This window comes from Balaenoptera acutorostrata, chromosome 11 (assembly GCF_949987535.1).
Source record: "Balaenoptera acutorostrata chromosome 11, mBalAcu1.1, whole genome shotgun sequence".
Classification (NCBI taxonomy): domain Eukaryota; kingdom Metazoa; phylum Chordata; class Mammalia; order Artiodactyla; family Balaenopteridae; genus Balaenoptera; species Balaenoptera acutorostrata.
Genome location: NC_080074.1, coordinates 49,401,259 through 49,424,176, shown reverse-complemented (window position 1 = coordinate 49,424,176; position 22,918 = coordinate 49,401,259). Strand labels below are relative to the sequence as shown.

At 38.4% G+C, this 22,918-nt stretch overlaps 1 protein-coding gene across 2 annotated transcripts in view; it reads right to left on the bottom strand.

The window, feature by feature from the left end:
* Positions 1-1,937: 1,937 nt before the first annotated feature.
* CPM (carboxypeptidase M) overlaps positions 1,938-22,918 on the bottom strand; it is a 90,879-nt gene continuing 69,898 nt past the window's right edge. For both annotated transcript variants that reach the window (XM_007195044.3, XM_057556241.1), the window contains exons 8-9: positions 4,460-4,608; positions 1,938-2,180 (exon numbers count right to left, since the gene is read on the bottom strand). In XM_007195044.3, the coding sequence (XP_007195106.2) occupies positions 1,938-2,180; positions 4,460-4,608 (392 nt within the window). The remainder of the gene's footprint in view (positions 2,181-4,459; positions 4,609-22,918) is intronic.

Sequence of the window (22,918 nt, the reverse complement as noted above, 5' to 3'; positions counted from 1 at the left end):
TGTTTGGTACCCCCACCTCCCCTAATTCTTGCACATAATGTTTTAAGAGCAGCAGTTTGCTGGAGCACTTGGTTCCTTCATTCAGGTGTCACCATGTGATAGGATTTAGAATAAGTTTTTCAAACAAATTAAATAGACCCTGGTCTCAGAGACCTCACACTCTGCCAGAGAAAATCACTCATGGAAATAGAAGAGCACAGTGCAGTGCTGTAAATCCCACAACAGAGGTAACCTGTTTAATTTGCAGAGCAAAGAGGGCCCCCAGGTTGGCTGGGAGGGGGTGAAACTGAGTGGAATGGGACAATGGTCAGCAAAGGTTTCCCAGAGGAGTTGATACCTGAACTGAGGTTTTTCTTGTTTTTTTTTTTTTTTAAGGGAATCATCATTGATCTTTATATTTTACTTGTTTACTCTTTTACAGACTAGTCTTTGTTTCTGTTGGAGTTTCACCTAAGTAAGACATGTAATTTACACAGCATGTATGCCTTGGAGCCTTCACTTTGCAGAGTACATTATTACGAAGCACCTAATGAAGCATTATTTTAATATTTAATAGTCACTATCCTTTTTTTATTGTGGTATAATATACATAACATAAAATTTACCATTTTAACCAGTTTTGAGTATACAATTCAGTGGCATTAAATACTTCACAATGTTGTACAACCATCATCACTATTTCCAGAACTTTCTCATCATGACAAACAGAAACTCTGTACCCATTAAACAACCTGAACTGGGTTTTAAAGGAGGAGTGGGAAAGAAAATGTAGTGGGTCAGAATGGCATTGCAGACACAGGGGACACACAGCGTGTTATGCGTGTAGGAACTACAAGCAGTTGATTGCCGATTTTTGTTTAAATAGACCCCTTTCTCCAGTGCTGTGTGGAGGTTGGATGTGAAGAGGAGAAAGCTGGAAGCAAGAGACCAGTAGAGCTGTTGCCGTGGTACAGGTGAGCTATGATGGCGTAAACCTGGTGGTGTTAGTAGCCATGAAGAGAGGGTAGAATCAATCAACTCATACAAATAGCATCAATCTTTAGTGACTGAATAGATGGGATGGAGGAGGAGGAGGAGGTATCAAGGGTGGCTCCCAGGTTTCTAGTTTGGTGCTATCAGTAACTGAGAGAATGCAGGAGGAAGAGCAGCTCTGGGGAGAGAAGTATGTTCAATTTTTCAACATGATGAGTTTGAGGTATCTATGGGTCACATCCAGGTAGATGTGTCCAGTGGGCAGTCATACCTGAGTCTGAAGCTCAGGCATTTGGGGGTCATTAGCATAACAGAAGACTGTGGCATCTGGTTGCAGAAAGGCAGGGACCCTTACCTTAATTGACCTATTATTTTGGGGCTCTGTAGACAAATTTGTCATCCCATCAGGTCCATATTTTCTTGGGCCACTGAGACGTGATTGCCTATTTTCTCTCATATTTCCTTAGAACGTTGGCAAAACTTAATATTCCCAGTGCTATCATTTTTCCCTGCACTGAAAATTATATATGGCACTATCTCTTCACATATAGCACACATGGCAAGGTCTTGTATATAGTAGGTGATCAATAAATGTTCATCTTCATTGCTTATATTCAAATGGCTCTCTGTATACAAAATTACCTCCTTTTTTTTCTTGCAGGAACTTCTTTCATGCTTCTCAAGTTTAACTTCTTACAAATTTCTAAGACTACTTCAAGATTAAGTGTAAGTGAGCAGTACTTGATGGGTAGGTGTCTTCCATCATTAAGACTAAATCATTCCTTTCATTATCACCATACATTGCTTGTTGCAGGATTTGGAAACAAACAAACATTCCTCTTCTTAGGGAAGGACCGTGGAGTTTATCCAGTCAAGGTCCCACAGAGGGAGTTAGAGTTGCAGTAACCTGGCACGAGTAAGCCCTGATTCAAGGTGGTGATGGGGGTTGAGTTTCACATTTTGCTTTATTTGAACAATATGTGAAAAAGAGTCACTAAAAACAAGAACAGACTGGGCTTTGTTGCAGCTGAGTGGCCTTGCAAATCTCTGTAAAGAGGAATCATTGGACATAAAGGATCTGATTCTGGGATATGATCCAACTGCGCTCTGAATGGAAGTATAATATCCTTTTTAAGAGCACTGAAGTTCTGGGATTTTTGGGGAATAGTCACCTTTGTGAGATGTGGATTGTGTCCAGGGACTGTAACCTGAGAGGAAACAAGAAAGTTATCTGAGTGATTTCAGATGTTTTGTGGTGCCAACAGTGAAAAACACTGATATCCACCACTAAAATGCAGCCTTTATGAAACACATGTAACGACCTGCCAGGTCTCCCCGGGCTAGAAACAGCTTCAGTCCTGCTCGGTGAATGAGTTACCAAGTGCCTACTGATATGGACCACAGTTGTTAATGCTGTTGCTGAGAATTACAAAGTGAAATAAAGACAGTTCCTTTATCTGGAGATGTAAGTCAGAAGCAATAGACTGATTTCTGTCCCCATCGTTTTCATGGAGCGCAAAGGTAAAGAGTTGACTGTTTCTCTTTGTCTCAAGTCTGTACTTAATATCCTGATTCTGTGTCAATATTATTTATAAGTGGAATTTTTTTCTCAATTTATTCCATTTTCCTTGCAGCTGATCTAAGTGTATATATAAGTTATTGCTTCTTTAAAAAGCTTTGATTTTACCTGGTTTTGTCCATGAGTCTGAATCTTCAGCTAGATTTATCTTTTTGGTGGAGGAAATGATCAGGAAAATAATGACAAATGCTAAACTAACTATAGACTATTGCTACTGAGAAATGCTTTTATTATATATGGTAGAGAGGGAAAAGAATAGGGAATAACATTTACATAACCACTAATTGGCATGTATTTTAGCCATTCATTTCAGCTTCCAGAGTCTTACCTTCCGCTTTTGTCCTAGAGCTAGTAACTAAAGCCAACTTGTGCTGTGTTAGTCTAACTGGAAATGAACAATTCTTAACTTTATTCTATAAATATGTGGCTTATTTTTTAAATTTTTTGTTAGAGTATAGTTAATTTACAAATTGTTAGTTTCAGGTGTATAGCAAAGTGAATCTGCTATACATATACATATATCCAAGATGTGGCTTATTTATGGGATTGCATAAAAACAGTTTATTGATAGATTCACTACAAGGAAAACCCTTTTTTTCCACAGAATGAAAATGTCACAGTAAATAACAGGAAAATGGCCTTTTTAGGCAAAGATTCATAGTGAGTTGAGGTTTTTCCAGCTCTATTCATGTCCTCAGTAGGAGGAAAGATACTCAAGAAAAGCATGAGCCCCTCACTCAAAGTGCTGGGTACTTTGGCGATAACCTATGGAGCAGGGGTTTTTAATCCTACAGAGTTTTATGAACTGAAAACCATGCCCTTTATTATGTCCTAAAGATGAAACAACTACAAAGCCAGTTTTTACTACAGAATAGATGACTACCTTCTCTCAGGAGTAGCTCTATACAGAATGACTACTATGGCTGGCATTAGACCCACTAAGCAAACTAGATGAATTTTGACATTCTTAGATAAAGTCACATCACAGAGGAAGAGTCATAATCTGGCCAAATAAATCAGATACTTATTCATTTAGTTCATTCACATAAACCCACTCAGCCTCAAACTAGTCCATGCGTCCTTAGAGGAAGAAAAGCCTTAGAAACATGCATCTAAATAAAATTAAAATCTGGAATTTTACTTGCATTGATTGGAAAACTCACCATCGTTTGCTTATGAGCGGGCTGCAAAATATGTATCACTTAATATAGTGGTAAACTTTGTGGATCAAATTTTATTTGTAGTGAATTCTAAGGAACCTGTGTCACAGTTTTTTAATAGTAGAAGTTATGGTTCACAGAACAGATGTTAAACTGGTATTCCATGAAGCTTGGAAGAACTGTGGCTACATTTTTTTTTTTGTTTTTGTTTTTAAATTTTTATTGGAGTATAGTTGCTTTACAATGTTGTGTTAGTTTCTGCTGCACAGCAAAATGAATCAGCTCTATGTATATATCCCCTCCTTTTTGGATTTCCTTCCCATTTAGGACACCACAGAGCATTGAGTAGAGTTCCCTGTGCTATACAGTAGGTTCTCATTAGTTATCTATGTTATACATAGTAGTGTATATATGTTAATCCCAATCTCCCAATTCATTCCACCACCCCACATTGTTTATTTATTCTTATTATTAATAAGGTTTGTTCCATTTTTTAATCATAAAAGGTACCACCCGAAATGGGATTTGGCTTCTATTTAAAAAATTGCCAGTTGGGGAAAAAACATGATTTTCTGAGTTTGTTCCTATTATTGCCACCTCACTCCCCGCTAAATGCAAGTTGGCCTTTTATTCTGTCCTGATGTATCTACTTTTGGACTTTCCAGACTTATTTTAGATTCTTTCTAGGTAAGTAAGTATTGTGAGTTCTATAATATTTTAATAACAATAGTTAGCATTGTATACTTACCTCTATTACATAGAACCCAGGCAAGAGAAGGAGGTAATACTCTCCAAATTTGTTGGTTCTATAGGGGCAGACATGTTTTCTGTCTTGGACTTCTACAGTTACATTGGGTAATGGAGTCCCATTCTGATCAAAAATTTGACCCTTTACACCTGCAAGACAAAAAGAATTAAATGTTAATACCACATTTTATGGCATATGAAAAAAAATTCTTGTAATTATTTAAGAAAAATATGCCCAATATTTATTAGCTGTTTTGAGTTAATCGAGTATTTGAGAAGGGATGGTAAACTTAAAAAAAAATTGAGATATAATAAAAATATAACATCATATTAGTTTCAGGTGTACAACATAATGATTTAATATATGTATTGTGAAACAGTCACCACAATATGCCCACTTATTTTTTTTCTTGTGATGAAAACTTTTAAGATTTACTCTTAGCTAATTTCAAATATACAATACAGTATTTAACTATATTTACCATGCTGTACATTACATCCCCAGGACTTATTTATTTTATAACTGGAAGTTTGTACTTTTTGACTGCCTTCACCTATTTTTCCCCACCCCCTGCCTCTGGCAATTACCAATCTATTCTCTGTATCATGAGTTGGTTTTTTTTTTTTTTAAAGATTCCACATATAAGTGACATCATAAGCTATTTGTCTTTCTCTGATTTATTGATATTTCACTTAGTATAATGCCCTCAGTGTCTGTCCATATTGTCACAAATGGCAAAATTTCTTCTTATGGCAGAATAGTATTCCATTGTATAAATATACCACATTTTCTTTATTCATCCATCCAATTAAGTTGCTTCTGTGTCTCGGCTATTATAAATAATGCTGCAGTGAACATGGAGGGTGCAGATATCTTTTCAAGTTAGTTTTTTCATTTCTTTTGGATAAATACCCAGAAGTAGAATTACTGGATCATATGGTAGTTCTATTTTTAATTTTTCTTAGAATCTCCATACTGTTTTCCATAGTGCTGCACCAATTTACATTCCCATCAGCAGTGCACAAGGGTTCCCTTTTCTCCACATCCTTGCCAACACTTGTTGCTTCTTGTCTTTTTTGACAATAGCCTTTCTAACAGGGGTAAGGTGATATCTCTACTTTTCTTTAACTCTTGATACTTCAATTACAATGTGTCTTAATGTGGGTCTCTTTTGGTTCATCTTATTTGGAACTCTCCAGGCTTCCTGGATCTGGATGTCTGCTTCCTTCCCCAGGTTAGGGAACTTTTCAGCCATTTTTCCTTCAAATAAGTTTTATATCCCTTTTTCTCTCTCTCCTCCTTCTGGGACCCCTATAATGCAAATGTTTGTCTGCTTGATGTTGTCCCATAAGTTCTTTAAGCCATCTTCACTCTTTTTCATTCTTTTTCTTTGTGCTGCTCTGATTGGATGAATTCCATTGTCCTGTCTTCAGGTTCACTTATCCTTTCTTCTGCCTCATCTAGTCTGATGTTGTACTCCTCTACTGTATTTTTCAGCTCTATGACTTTTATTTGGTACTTCCTTATATTTTCTTTCTCTTTGTTGAAATTCTCATTTTGTTCATGCATAGTTCTACTGAGCTCAGTGAGCATCTTTATGACCGTTATTTTGAACTCTTTATCAGGTAAATCACCTACCTCTATTTCATTAAGCTCTTTTCTGGGGTTTTATCTTGTTCTTTCATTTGGAACATATTCCTCTGTGCTGACTCTCTGTGTTGGTTTCTATGCATTATATAAAACAACCATCTCTTCCAGTCTTGAAGGAGTGGCTTTGTGTAAGAGGTGAACTTACTGTTCAACCCTGCCCCAGCTCTGGGTTTTCTCTCAAACTTTTATGATTATCCCAGCAGCTTACTTTAGTCTTAATGGCTCCAGTGGTTGAGGGTGTGCCAAGACCTGTCAGTGTCCCAAAGGGGAGTATCTCAGTCAGCACAAAGGTTCAGGCAGATCGGAAGCCAAACCCACAGCTTCGAAAGTATACAAATATACCTCTTTCAGGGGAAGACTGGGAGATGGGTGTTTCTGTCTACTCCCTCCTGCACTGAGCCCTGGGGTGACTGACAGCCAATTAAGAACCATTTTTTTGTTTGCTTTGCTCATCTCTTTGAACTCATGAACACAAGCCCTGTTGGTCAACAGAGCCAGGCTATCAAGGGATATGTTCTCTGGGCAGTAGCCAAAAAAGCCATGGGGCCAGATGGGTACACAGGCTCCTTTCTTGGAGACACTGGTGATCTGGGGTAGGGCATAGGTTGAGAGTGAAGATGGTGCCCAGTGGCCTCTGATGAATGATTGTAGTCAGCCGCTAGATGTGTATTTAATTAGAATCCTGCTCCTTAGGCCACAACTATGAAGATAAACTAATAGTCCTCTTTCACAGAAAGACTGGGTTTTCAGTCTGCTGCCTCTCCACTGTGCCCTGAGTGTAGCTGGTTAAGAACTCCTTCTCTGTTTGTTTCAGTTCTGTGGGATTTATGAACACAAGACCTGCTGGCCAACAGAACCAGGAAATCAAGGGGTAGCCCCTGGGTGGCAACTGCAGAAAACAGTGCACCAGACAAGTGCACAAACTCTTCTCCAGGAGATACCAGGATCCTGGAGGGAGGTGAAGGGACAGGGCAAAGATGGCAGCCACAAGCATCCATCTTTGGAGAGTATTTCAGTTGGCTCCTAGATGTATGTTAAATTAGATGACTGCCCCTCAGACTGAAACTTTCAGACAAGCAGATACGCCTCTTTCACAGAAAGACTGGGCACTTTTCAGTCAGCTGCCTTAGTGCTGGGTCCTGGGGGGTAGCCAGGTAAGTCTTTAAGAACTGTTTCTCAGTTTGCTATAGCCTTGTGGGTCTCATGGATGTGAGCCCCATCATTTTCAAAGCTAGATGTTTTGAGAGCCTCCAGAAGGAACCAGCCCTGCCAACACCTGGACTTTAGCCCAGTGATACTGGTTTTGAACTTCTAACCTCCAGGACTGTACATTTAAATTCACTGTTGAGAGGAGACAAGATGGCGGAGTAGAAGGTGAGCTCACCACTTCTTATGGAAACACCAAAATCACAACTAACTGCTGTACAACCATTGACCAAAAATGCTGAAACATACCAAAAAAGATACCCTACATCCAGAGACAAAGAAGAAGCCACAACAAGACAGTAGGAGGGGATGCAATCGCAATAAAATCAAATCCCATACATGCCAGGTGGGTGACCCAAAAACTGGAAACAGAAGTTCTCCCACAGGAGTGAAAGTTCTGAGCCCTGTGTCAGGCTCCCCAGCCTGGGAGTCTGGCAATGGGAGGAGGAGCCCCCAGAGAATCTGGCTTTGAAGGCCAGTGGGTTTTGGTCACAGGGATTCCACAGGACTGGGGGAAACAGAAACTCCATCCTTGGAGGGCGCACACAGGGTCTTGTATGCACCAGAACCCAGGGGAAAAAAGCAGTGACCTCATAATAGACTGGGCCAGACTTACCTGCTAGTATTGGAGGGTCTCCTGCAGAAGCAGGGGGTGGGGGCAGCTGTGGCTCACTGTAAGGACAAGGACACTGGTGGTGGTGGTGTGGTAGTTCTGGGGAGTACTCATTGGCATGAGCCCTCTTGGAGGCTGCCATTTTCTCACCGAGTCCTGGCCCCACCCAACAGCCTGTAGACTCCAGTGCTGGGACGCCTCAGGCCAGATAACCAACAGGGTAGGAACACAGCCCCATCCATCAGCAGACGGGCTGCTTAATGTCTTCCTGAGCACACAGCTGCCTGATAAACACACCCCCTGACACGGCCTTGCCCACCAGAGGGACAAGACCCAGCTCCACCCACCCATGGGCAGGAACCAGTCCCCCCCACCAGGAAGCCTGCACAAGCCTCTTAAACAGTCTCATCCACCTGGGGGGTGGGGGGCGACAGCAGAAGCAAGAAGAACTACAATCCTACAGCCCGCAGAATGGAAACTGCAATCACAGAAAGTTAGACAAATTGAGATGGCAGAGAAATATGTCCCAAATGAAGGAACAAGATAAAACCCCAGAACAACAACTAAGTGAAGGGGAGACAGGCAATCTACCTGAAAAATAATTCAGAGTAATGATAGTAAAGATGATCTGAGATCTCAGAAAAAGAATGGAGGCACAGATCGAGAAGATACAAGAAATGTTTAACAAAGACCTAGAAGAACTAAAGAACAAGCAGAGATGAACAATACAATAACTGTAATGAAAAGTACACTAGAAGGAATCAATAGCAGAGTAACAGGCAGAAGAATGGATGAGTGACCTGGAAGAGAGAATGGTGGAATTCACTGCAGTGGGACAAAGAAAAAAGAAAGAAAAGAAATGAGGCCAGTCTAAGAGACCTCTGGGACAACATTAAATGCATGAACATTCTCATTATAGGGGTCCTAGAAGGAGAAGAGAGAGATAAAGGACCTGAGAAAATATCTGAAGAGATAACAGCTGAAAACTTCCTTAACATGGGAAAGGAAACAGTCGCCCAAGTCCAGGAAGCAGAGAGAGTCCCAAGCAGGATAAACCCAAGGAGGAACACACCAAGACACACAGTAATCAAACTGACAAAAAATTAAAGACAAAGAAAAAATATTAAAAGCAACAAGTGAAAAGCAACAAATAACATACAAGGGAATTCCCATAAGGTTAGCAGCTGATTTCTCGGTAGAAACTCTGCAGGCCAGAAGGGAGTGGCATGATATATTTAATGTGATGAAAGGGAATAACCTACAACCAAGAATACCCAGCAAGGCTCTCATTCAGATTCAACAGAGAAATCAAAAGCTTTACAGACAAACAAAAGCTAAGAGAATTCAGCACCAACAGACCAGCTTTGCAACAAATACTAAAGGAACTTCTCTATGGGCAAAAGAAAAGGCCACAACTAGAAACAAAAAAATTATGAATGGAAAAACTCACTGGTAAAGGCAAACATACAGTAAAGGTAGGAAATCATAGGCACAGAAATATATCAAACCCAGCAATTGTGAGAAGAAGAGAGCAAAATGCAGGATACAGGAAATGCATTTGAAATTAAAAGACTAGCAACTTAAAACAATCTTGTTTATATATAGACTGCTATAGCAAAACCTCATGGTAACCACAAACTGAAAATCTACAACAGAGACACACACAAAAAAGGAAAAGTCATTCAAACACAACGCTAAACTTAGTCATCAAATCACAAGAGAACAAAAGAGGAAGGGAAGAAAAAAGACCTACAAAAACAAATCCAAAACAATTAACAAAATGGCAATAAGAACATACATATCAATAATAACCTTAAACATAAACAGATCAAATGCTCCAACCAAAAGACATAGACTGGCTGAATGGATACAGAAACAAGGCCCATATATATGCTGTCTACAAGAGCACTTCAGATCTAGGGACACATTTAGACTGAAAGTGAGGGGATGTAAAAAGGCATTCCATGCAAATGGAAATCAAAAGAAAGCTGGAGTAGCAATACTCATATCAGACAAAATAGACTTTAAAATAAAGACTATTACAAGAGACAAAGAAGGACACTACATAATGATCAAGGGAGCAATCCAAGAAGAAGATATGACAATTGTAAATATATATGCACCCAACATAGGAGCACCTCAATATATAAGGCAAATACTAAAAGCCATAGAAGCAGAAATTGACAGTAACACAGTAATAGTAGGGGACTTTAACACCCCACTTTCATCAATGGACAGATCATCCAGACAGAAAATCAATAAGGAAACACAGGCCTTAAATGACACATTAGACCAGATGGACTTAATTGATGTTTATAGAGCATTCCATCCAAAAGCAGCAGAATACACATTCCTCTCAAGTGCACAAGGAACATTCTCCAGGATTGATCACATGCTGGGCCACAAAGCGAGCCTTGGTAAATTTGAGAAAACTGAAATCATATCAAGCATCTTTTCCAACCACAACGTATGAGATTAGAAATCAACTACAAGAAAAAAAAAACTGTAAAATACATGTGGAGGATATAGCCTGAACCAAGATAGCAGAGTAGAAGGACTTGCTCTCACTCCCTCTTGTGAGAACACGAGAATCACAACTAGCTGCTGGACAATCATCAACAGGAAGACACTGGAACTCACCAAAAAAGATACCCCACATCCAAAGACAAAGGAGGAGCCACAATGAGACGGTAGGAAGGGCGCAATCACAGTAAAATCAAATCCCATAACTGCTGGGTGGGTGACTCACAAACTGGAGAACACTTATACCATAGAAGTCCACCCACTGGAGTGGAGGTTCTGAGCCCCACATCAGGCTTCCCAACCTGGGGGTCCGGCAACAGGAGGAGGAATTCCTAGAGAATCAGACTTTGAAGGCTAGTGGGATTTGATTGCAGGACTTCAACAGGACTGGGGGAAACAGAGACTCCACTCTTGGAGGGCACACACAAAGTAGTGTGCGCATCGGGACCCAGGGAAAGGAGCAGTGACCCCAGGGGAGACTGAACCAGACCTGCTAGTGTTGGAGGGTCTCTTGCAGAGGCAGGGGGTGGCTGTGGCTCACCGTGGGAACAAGGACACTGGCAGCAGAAGTTCTGGGAAGTACTCCTTGGCGTGAGCCATCCCAGAGTCCACCATTAGCCCCACCAAAGAACCCAGGTAGTCTCCAGTGTTGGGTTCCCTCAGGCCAAACAGCCAACAGGGAGGGAACCCAGCCCCACCCATCAGCAATCAAGAGGATTAAAGTTTTACTGAGCTCTGCCCACCAGAGCAACAGTCAGCTCTACCCACCACCAGTCCCTCCCATCAGGAAGCTTGCACAAGCTTCTTAGATAGGCTCATCCACCAGAGGGCAGACAGCAGAAGCAAGAAGAACTACAATCCTGCAGCCTGTGGAACAAAAACCACATTCACAGAAAGACAGACAAGATGAAAAGGCAGAGGGCCATGTGCCAGATGAAGGAACAAGATAAAACCCCAGAAAAACAACTAAATGAAGTGGAGATAGGCAACCTTCCAGAAAAAGAATTCAGAATAATGATAGTGAAGATGATCCAGGACCTCAGAAAAAACAATGGAGGCAAAGATCGAGAAGATGCAAGAAATGTTTAACAAAGACCTAGAAGAATTAAAGAACAAACAAAAAGATGAACAATACAATAACTGAAATGAAAACTACACTAGAAGGAATCAATAGCAGAATAACTGAAGCAGAAGAACGGATAAGTGACCTGGAAGACAGAATGGTAGGATTCACTGCTGCGGAACAGAATAAAGAAAAAAGGATGAAAAGAAATGAAGACAGCCTAAGAGACCTCTGGGACAACATTAAACACAACAACATTCGCATTATAGGGGTCCCAGAAGGAGGAGAGAGAGAGAAAGGACCAGAGAAAATATTTGAAGAGATTATAGTCGAAAAATTCCCTAACATGGGAAAGGAAATAGCCACCCAAGTCCAGGAAGGGCAGAGAGTCCCATACAGGATAAACCCAAGGAGAAACACGCTGAGACACATAGTAATCAAATTGGCAAAAATTAAACACAAAGAAAAATGATTGAAAGCAGCAAGGAAAAAATGATAAATAACATACAAGGGAACTCCCATAAGGTTAACAGCTGATTTCTCAGCAGAAACTCTACAAGCCAGAAGGGAGTGGCATGATAGACTTCAAGTGATGAAAGGGAAGAACCTACAACCAAGATTACTCTACCTGGCAAGGATCTCATTCAGATTCGATGGAGAAATCAAAAGCTTTACAGACAAGCAAAAGCTAAGAGAATTCAGCACCACCAAACCACCTCTACAACAAATGCTAAAGGAACTTCTCTAAGTGGGAAACACAAGAGAAGAAAAGGACCTACAAAAACAAACCCAAAACAATTAAGAAAATGGTCATAGGAACATATGTATCGATAATTACCTTAAACGTGAATGGATTAAATGCTCCAACCAAAAGACACAGGCTTGCTGAATGGATACAAAAACAAGACCCCTCTATATGCTGTCTACAAGAGACCCACTTCAGACCTAGGGACACATACAGACTGAAAGTGAGGGGATGGAAAAAGATATTCCATGCAAATGGAAATCAAAGGAAAGCTGGAGTAGCAATACTCATATCAGATAAAATAGACTTTAAAATAAAGAATGATACTAGAGACAGGGAAGGACACTACATAATGATCAAGGGATCAATCCAAGAAGAAGATATAACAATTATAAATATATATGCACCCAACATAGGAGCACCTCAATACATAAGGCAACTGCTAACAGCTATAAAAGAGGAAATCGACAGTAACACAATAATAGTGGGGGACCTTAACACCTCACTTACACCAATGGACAGATCATCCAAAATGAAAATAAATAAGGAAACAGAAGCTTTAAATTACACAATAGACCAGATAGATTTAATTGATATTTATAGGACATTCCATCCAAAAACAGCAGATTACACTTTCTTATCAAGTGCGCACAGAACATTCTCCAGGATAGATCACATCTTGGGTCACAAATCAAGCCTCAGTAAATTTAAGAAAATTGAAATCATATCCAGCATCTTTTCTGACCACAACGCTATGAGATTAGAAATGAATTACAGGGAAAAAAACGTAAAAAACACAAACACATGGAGGCTAAACAACACGTTACTAAATAACCAAGAGATCACTGAAGAAATCAAACAGGAAATCAAAATATACCTAGAGACAAATGACAATGAAAACACGACGATCCAAAACCTATGGGATGCAGCAAAAGCAGTTCTAAGAGGGAAGTTTATAGCCATACAAGCCTACCTCAAGAAACAAGAAAATTCTCAAATAAACAATCTAACCTTACACCTAAAGGAACTAGAGAAAGAAGAACAAACAAAACCAAAGTTAGCAGAAGGAAAGAAATCATCAAGATCAGAGCAGAAATAAATGAAACAGAAACAAAGAAAACAATAGCAAAGATCAATAATACTAAAAGCTGGTTCTTTGAGAAGTTAAACAAAATTGATAAACCATTAGCCAGACTCATCAAGAAAAAGAGGGAGAGAACTCAAATCAATAAAATTAGAAATGAAAAAGGAGAAGTTACAACAGACACAGCAGAAATACAAAGCATCTTAAGAGATTGCTACAAGAAACTCTATGCCAATAAAATGGACAACCTGGAAGAAATGGACAAATTTTTAGAAAGATATAACCTTCCAAGACTGAAGCAGGAAGAAATAGAAAATATGAACAGACCAATCACAAGTAATGAAGTTGAAACTGTGATTAAAAATCTTCCAACAGGGGACTTCCCTGGTGGCACAGTGGTTAAGAATCCGCCTGCCAATGCAGGGGACACGTGTTCGAGCCCTGGTCTGGGAAGATCCCACATGCCTCGGAGTAGCTAGGCCCATGTGCCACAACTACTGAGCCTGTGCTCTAGAGCCCACGAGCCACAGCTACTGAAGCCTGCGCACCTAGAGCCTGTGCTCTGCAACAAAAGAAGCCATCGCAATGAGAAGCCTGCACACCGCAACGAAGAGTAGTCCCCCTGTTCACCGCAACTAGAGAAAGCGTGCACGCAGCAACGAAGACACAATGCAGCCAAAAATAAATAAATAAATTTAAAAATCTTCCAACAAACCAAAGTCCAGCACCAGATGGCTTCACAGGTGAATTCTATCAAACATTTAGAGAAGAGCTAACATCCATCCTTCTCAAACTCTTCCAAAAATTGCAGAGGAAGGAACACTCCCAAAGTAATTCTATGAGGCCACCATCACCCTGATACCAAAACCAGACAAAGATACTACAAAAAAGCAAATTACAGACCAATATCACTGATGAATATAGATGCAAAAATCCTCAACAAAATACTAGCAAACAGAATCCAACAACACATTAAAAGGATCATACACCATGATCAAGTGGGGTTTATCCCAGGGATGCAAGGATTCTTCAATATACGCAGATCAATCAATGTGATACAGCATATTAACAAATAGAAGAACAAAAACCATATGATCATCTCAATAGATGCAGAAAAAGCTTTTGACAAAATTCAACACCCATTTATGATAAAAACTCTCCAGAAAGTGGGCATAGAGGGAAACTACCTCAACATAATAAAGGCCATATGTGACAAACCCACAGCAAACATCATTCTCAATGGTGAAAAACTGAAAGCATTTCCCCTAAGATCAGGAACAAGACAAGGATGTCCACTCTCACCACTATTATTCAACATAGTTTTGGAAGTCCTAGCCAGGGCAATCAGAGAAGAAAAAGAAATAAAAGGAATCCAAATTGGAAAAGAAGAAGTAAAACTGTCACTGTTTGCAGATGACATGATACTATACACAGAGAATCCTAAAGATGCCACCAGAAAACTACTCGAGCTAATCAATGAATTTAGTAAAGTTGCAGGATACAAAATTAATGCACAGAAATCTCTTGAATTCCTATACACTAATGATGAAAAATCTGAAAGAGAAATTAAGGAAACACTCTCATTTACCACTACAACAAAAAGAATAAAATACCTAGGAATAAACCTACCTAGGGAGACAAAAGACCTGTATGCAGAAAACTATAAGACACTGATGAAAGAAATTAAAGATGATACCAACAAATGGAGAGATATACCATGTTCTTGGAATGGAAGAATCAACACTGTGAAAATGACTATACTACCCAAAGCAATCTACAGATTCAATGCAATCCCTATCAAATTACCAATGGCATTTTTTTTACAGAACTACAACAAAAAATCTTAAAATTTGTATGGAGACAAAAAAGACCCCGAATAGCCAAAGCAGTCTTGAGGGAAAAAACCAGAGCTGGAGGAATCAGACTCCCTGACTTCAGACTATACTACAAAGCTACAGTAATCTACACAATATGGTACTGGCACAAAAAGAGAAACATAGATCAATGGAACAAGATAGAAAGCCCAGAGATAAACCCACGCACATATGGTCAGCTAATCTATGACAAAGGAGGCAAGGATATACAATGGAGAAAAGACAGTCTCCTCAATAAGTGGTGCTGGGAAAACTGGACAGCTACATGTAAAAGAATGAAATTAGAACACTCCCTAACACCATACACAAAAATAAACTCAAAATGGATTAGAGACCTAAATGTAAGACCAGACACTATAAAACTCTTAGAGGAAAACATAGGAAGAACACTTTTTGACATAAATCACAGCAAGATCTTTTTTGATCCACCTCCTAGAATAATGGAAATAAAAACAAAAATAAACAAATGGGACCTAATGAAACTTCAAAGCTTTTGCACAGCAAAGGAAACCATAAACAAGACGAAAAGACAACCCTCAGAATGGGAGAAAATATTTGCAAATGAAGCAACTGACAAAGGATTAATCTCCAAAATTTACAAGCAGCTCACGCAGCTCAATATTTAAAAAAAAAAAACCAATCCAAAAATGGGCAGAAGAACTAAATAGACATTTCTCCAAAGAAGACATCCAGATGGCCAAGAAGGACATGAAAAGCTGCTCAACATCACTAATTATTAGAGAAATGCAAATCAAAACTACCATGAGGTATCACCTCACACCAGTTAGAATGGGCATCATCAGAAAATCTACAAACCACAAATGCTGGAGAGGGTGTGGAGGAAAGGGAATCCTCTTGCACTGTTGGTGGGAATGTAAATTGATACAGCCACTATGGAGAACAGTATGGAGGTTCCTTAAAAAACTAAAAATAGAATTACCATATGGTCCAGCAATCCCACTACTGGGCATATACCCAGAGAAAACCATAATTCCAAAAGACACATGCACCCCAATGTTCATTGCAGCACTATTTACAATAGCCAGGTCATGGAAGCAACCTAAATGCTCTTCGACAGATGAATGGATAAAGATGTGGTATGTATATACAATGGAATATTACTCAGCCGTAAAAAGGAACAAAATTGGATCATTTGTTGAGACGTGGATGGATCTAGAGACTGTCATACAGAGTGAAGTAAGTCAGAAAAACAAATATCGTATATTAACACATATATGTGGAACCTAGAAAAATGGTACAGATGAACCGGTTTGCAGGGCAGAAATTGAGACACAGATGTAGAGAACAAACGTACTTACACCAAGGGGGGAAAGTGGCGGGGGGGGGTGGGGGTGGCAGTGTGATGAATTGGGCGATTGGGATTGACTTGTATACACTGATGTGTATAAAATTGATGACTAATAAGAAAAAAAACAAACCATATATATGATTTTTATACAATTTAAATAAAAACTCTGGTTTGTAAAGGAAGATTATACAGCTTTTGAGGACATGGGTTGGAATACTTTTTAAATGTAATTAATCTAAAGTAAGCCAGGCAGAGGAAGACAAATACTGCATAGACTCACTTATATGTGAAATCTTAAAAAAAAAAAAAGTCAAAGGCTAGAAACAAAGCCGAAAAGTGGTTGCCAGGGTGGGGGGTGGGGGAAATAAGGTGAGGTTGGTAACAGGGTACAGAGTTTCAGTTATAAGATGAATAAGGTCTGAGGATCTAACGAAAAACGTGGTGACTGTAGTGATAACACTGTATTGTATAATTGAAATTTGCTGAAAGAGTAAACTTAAATGTTCTTACCTCCCCCCAAAAAGGATAAATACGTGAGGTGATGGATGTGTTAATTAATGAGATGGGTGTACATTTCACAATATACACCTACATCAAATCACCACGATGTACATTTTAAACGTCTTGTAATTTTATGTCAATTACACCTCAATAAAGCTGAAATAATAGGTCTAAACATGTTTTATTCATATTGTTTATACTTTTGGATTTACTTAAATTACTTGAAGCTCTCTAAACAGTCTAAGAGTTGGAACTGAAAGAACAGGTCTCCATCAGAGACCAGAAAAAATAGAACTCCTCTCAGCCATTTAGCATTTATCACCACCAGTACCTATATAGTCTTTGGTTCATTTGTTGTTTAAAGCTATGTTGCCATGGAACTACTCTTGAATATTTCTTTTGGCCTGTCAAACACACGCTATAGTTTCAGAGAAACCACGAATTCCTGCCCACCTTCCCCCTCCACTTTCAAGGAACCAAGTAGTTATTTTGGTATGAAGGTCTAAAAATCATGTTATTATGGTAGTTAAGGGTGACAAATTGGAACAATAATAGAGAAGATTAAACAACCAGAGAGTTAAAGTGAATTCAAGCAAAAATTTTTTGTCTGTGCTATTTGGATTGGGTAAATTAAAAAACGACAGGACAGTTTTTGACGTTATTATGACTGAAAGCTTGAATAGCTTTCCAGTTTTTTTACTTGTAGCTGGAATATGGTTAAGACTGAAACATACTTATTAAAATGAAAGAGCAAATGGTATGGTTGTTTTAATATGTGGCTAGATAATCAACATTATGAAAGAGTTCTATTTGGCATATATTCCAAATTTCTTTTAAAAATCAACATTCAGGAGAGCTTGGAGAAAATTCTCAGCATATGCGATGGAAGAGACCATACTAGGAGCTATTGTTCATTCTGTTAGTTGTTTTGAGGTTTTTAAATTAAATATTGAGTAGCTATAAAAGAAAGCTTATGAAGCTTACAGAAGATATAAAGAACATTACTGTTACCTCTGTTATTTCTTATGTGCCTCTCCCTGATCCTATTAACTTCTTTTCCCTTTGAGAGAGCACCATCCTGGATTTTGTCATTTTATCATATGTGTTTAATCATTTTGCATGTTTTTAGACTTAATCCTATGGAATTTTATTACATCTTCTTTCATGGCTTCTTTTTTTCAATATTATATTCCAGTGATTCACCCGTGTTATTGCTTGTAGCTGTATTTCATTGATTTTCATTGCTGAATACATTCCATTATGTTAATATGCTATAATTTCTAGTATCTATTTTACTGTTGATAGGCATTTGGGCTGTTTCCATTATTTATTATTAGCAGTGCTGCTGTGAACACTTTGTTTGCTGCTCGTTTATAGAAATTTACTTTTGATTTGATTTGCTAACATCTTAAGGAATGTTCACATTGTGTATTTGACCTGTAATTTTCCTATTTTGCAATGACATTTTTAGATTTTGCTATCAAGGTTATTCTTGCTTTGGAAAAGGAGTTAGAGAGTGTTCCTACGTCTTCTTTTCCCTTTTATATAATCTGGAATAGTTTGTTTAAGACTGGAATTACTAGTGTATTTTTCCATTTGGTAGAGCTTGCCTGTAAGACCTTCTTAATTTAGTGTTCTTTTTGAGGGAGGATTTTAAACTACTGACAGATTTTTAAATTGTTATAGGATTATTCAGTTTTTCTGTTTCTTAGTCTGTTTTAGTAGGTTACAGTTTTCTAGAAATGTATCCATTTATGATTTTAAAAAATTAGTGGCATAAAGTTATGTATAATATCCTCTTGTTTTTAAAGAATATACTCACAGTGCCCCCGTTACTCTCTGTAGCATCTGTACTTGTTCCTTCCTTATTTCTCATGTTGTTTATTTGTACCTCCTCTCTTTTTTTCTTGTTCAGTCTCATTAGAAGTTTGTCAATTTTGTCAGCTTTTTCAAAAAACCAAAATTGGACTTTGCAGATTATTGTGTATCTGTTTTCTATTTTGTTAATTTATGATGTTGTCATTTAAAATTGCCTTTTTGTCTGTTTCCTTGGACTTATTTTGCTAGAGTTTTTTTCTCACCTCTACAATGAATAGGTGCTCAGCTCATTGTGATTGTTTTAAAATGCTTTGACACCCTTTCCTTAAAAAAAAAAAAAGGGACCTGATTTTCCTCCTCTTGTGAACAAGACTTAGTGACTCACTTCTCACAAATAGAATGTGGCAAAAATGATGGTATGTGGCTTCCAAGAATAGGTCACAAAAAGAATAGCTTCTGCCTGGCTTTTTCTCTTTTGGATCACCCACTTGGGAGAACCTAGCCACCATCTAGTGAGAACACACAAGTAGCACTCTGTGAAGGGCCACATGGAGAGAAACTGAGGCCTCCCTGCCAACAGCCAGCACCAGCTTGCCAGCTAACAACCTTGGAAGTGGATGCTTCTGTTTCATTCAAGCCTTCAGATGATGTAACTGCAACCTCACGAGACACCTCAAGCCAGAACCACGTAGCCATGCTTTTGAAATCCTGACCCACAAAAACTATGAAAGAGGATAGATATTTATTGTTGTTCTACACCATTAGCTTTTGGTGTAATTCGTCTTGCAACAGTAGAAACTATTATAATATATTCATTAATCACCAGCCCTTCTACACTGACATAAGCATTTAAATGCTATAAATTTCCCTCTACACATTGTTTTAACTAAATCCCACAAATTTGGATAGGCAGTATTTTTCATTATCATTAAGATTTAAATATTTTCTAATTTCCATTATTTCTTCTTCTTTGACTTATGAGTTACTTAGAATTATGTTTCATAATTTCCAAATATATATTGTATATTTGTTATTGATGTCTAGTTTAACTGCATTTTGACAGAAAATACAGTCTATATGATATAATCCTTTAAAAAAAAACACATGGGGGCTAAACAAATGCTACTAAACAACCAATGGGGGCACTGAAGAAATCAAAGGAAATAAAAAAATACCTAGAGACAAATGAAAATGAAAACATGACAATCCAAAACCCACGAGACACAGCAAAAGCAGTTCTAAGAGGGAAGTTTATAGCAATACAATCTTAGGAAACAAGAAAAATCTCAAACAACCTAACCTTACACTTGAAGCAAACAGAGAAAGAAGAACAAACAAAACCCAAACTTAGAAGGAAAGAAATCATAAAGATCAGAGCAGAAATAAATGAAATAGAGACAAAGAAAACAAGAGAAAAGATCAATGAAACTAAAAGCTGGTTCTTTGAAAAGATAAACAAGATTGACAAACCTTTAGCCAGACTCATCAAGGAAAAAGAGAGGGCTCAAATAAATAAAATTAGAGATGAAAAAAGTTACAATGGACACCACAGAAATACAAAGGATCATAAGAGACTACTACAAGCAACCATATGCCAATAAAATGGATAACCTAGAAGAAATGGACAAATTCTTAGAAAGGTGCAATCTCCCAAGACTGAACTAGAAAGAATTAGAAAATATGAACAGACCAATCACAAGTACTGGAATTAAAACTGTGATTAAAAAGCTCCCAACAAACAAAAGTCCAGGACCAGATGGCTTCACAGGTAAATTCTATCAAACATTTAGAGAAGAGTTAACACCTATCCTTCTGAAACTATTCCAAATAATTGCAGAGGAAGGAACACTTCCCAACTCATTCTATGAGGCCACCATCACCCTGATACCAAAACCAGATAAAGATGCCACAAAAAAGAAAATTACAGGCCAATATCACAGATGAACATGGACGCAGAAATCCTCAACAAAATACTAGCAAACTGAATCTGACAATACATGAAAAGGATCATAAACCATGATCAAGTGGGATTTATCACAGGGATGCAAGGATTTTTCAGTATCTACAAATCAATCTGTGATACATCACATCAACAAATTGAAGAATAAAAACCATATGATCATCTCAATAGATGTAGAAAAAGCTTTTGACAAAATTCAACACCCATTTATGATAAAAACTCTCCCGAAAGTGTGCATAGAGGGAATCTACCTCAACATAATAAGGGCAATATATGACAAGCCTACAGCTAACATCATACTCAATGGTGAAAAGCTGAAAGCATTTCCTATAAGATCAGGAACAAGACGAGGATGTCCACTCTTGCCACTTTCATTCAACATAGTTTTGGAACTCCTAGCCATGACAGTCAGAGAAGAAAAAGAAGTAAAAGGAATCCAAACTGAGAAAGAAGAAGTAAAACTGTCACTGTTTGCAGATGACATGATACTATACATAGAGAATCCTAAAGATGCTACCAGAAAACTACTAGAACTCATCAATTAATTCGGTAAAGTTGAAGGATACAAAATAAATACACAGAAGTCTGTTGCATTTCTATACACTAACAATGAAAGATCAGAAAGAGAAATTAAAGAAATAATCCCATTTACCATCACATCAAAAAGAATAAAATACCTAGGAATAAACCTACCTAAGGAGGCAAAAGATCTGTACTCAGAAAACTATAAGATGCTGATGAAAGAAACTGAAGATGACACAAACAGATGGAAAGATATACCATGTTCTTGGAATGGAAGAAATATTGTCAAAATTGTCAAAATGTCAAAATTGTCAAAATATTATCATATTGTTAAAATGACTATACGGCCCAAGGCAAGCTACAAATGCAATCCCTATCAAATTACCAATGGCATTTTTCATAGAGTTAGAACAAAAAATCTTAAAATTTGTATGGAGACACAAAAGACCCTGAATAGCCAAAGCAATCTTGAGAAAGAAAAATGGAGCTGGAGGAATCAGGCTCCCTGACTTCAGACTATACTACAAAGCTACAGTCATCAGAACAGTATGGTACTGGCACAAAAACAGAAATATAGATCAATAGAATAGGATAGAAAGCCCAGAAATAGACCCACACACCTATGGTCAATTAATCTACAACAAAGGAGTCAAGACTATACAATGGAGAAAAGACAGTCTCTTCAGTAAATGGTGCTGGGAAAACTGGACAGCTACATGTAAAAAAATGAAATTAGAACATTCTTTAACACCATACATAAAAATAAACTCAAAATGGATTATGGACCTAAATGTAAGATCGGATACTAGAACACTCTTAGAGGAAAACAGGCAGAACACTCTTTGGCATAAATTGCAGCAATATCTTTTTGCATCCGTCTCCTAGAGTAATGGAAATAAACACAAAAATAAACAAATGGGACCTAATGAAACCAGAAGCCTTTGCACAGCAAAGGAAACCATAAACAAAACAAAAAGACAACCCACAGAATGGGAGAAAATATTTGCAAACGATGCGACTGACAAGGAGTTAATCTCCAAAATTTACAAACAGCTCATGGGCTCAATATCAAAAAAACAACCCAGTCAAAAAAGGGGCAGAAGACCTAAATAGACGTTTCTCCAAAAAGACATACAGATGGACAAGAGGCACATGAAAATATGCTCAATGTCACTAAAAATTAGAGAAACGCGAATCAAAACTACAATAAGGTATCACCTCACAGCAGTCAGAATGGCCATCATCAAGAAGTCTACAGGGGCTTCCCTGGTGGTGCAGTGGTTGAGAATCTGCCTGCCAATGCAGGGGACACGGGTTCGAGCCCTGGTCTGGGAGGATCCCACATGCCGCGGAGCAGCTGGGCCCGTGAGCCACAACTACTGAGCCTGAGCATCTGGAGCCTGTGCTCCGCAACAAGAGAGGCCGCGATAGTGAGAGGCCCGCGCACCGCGATGAAGAGTGGCCCCCACTCGCCGCAACTGGAGAAAGCCCTCACACAGAAACGAAGACCCGACACAGCCAAAAATAAACATAATAAATAAATAATAAATAAAAATTAAAAAAAAAAAAGAAGTCTACAAACAATAAATGC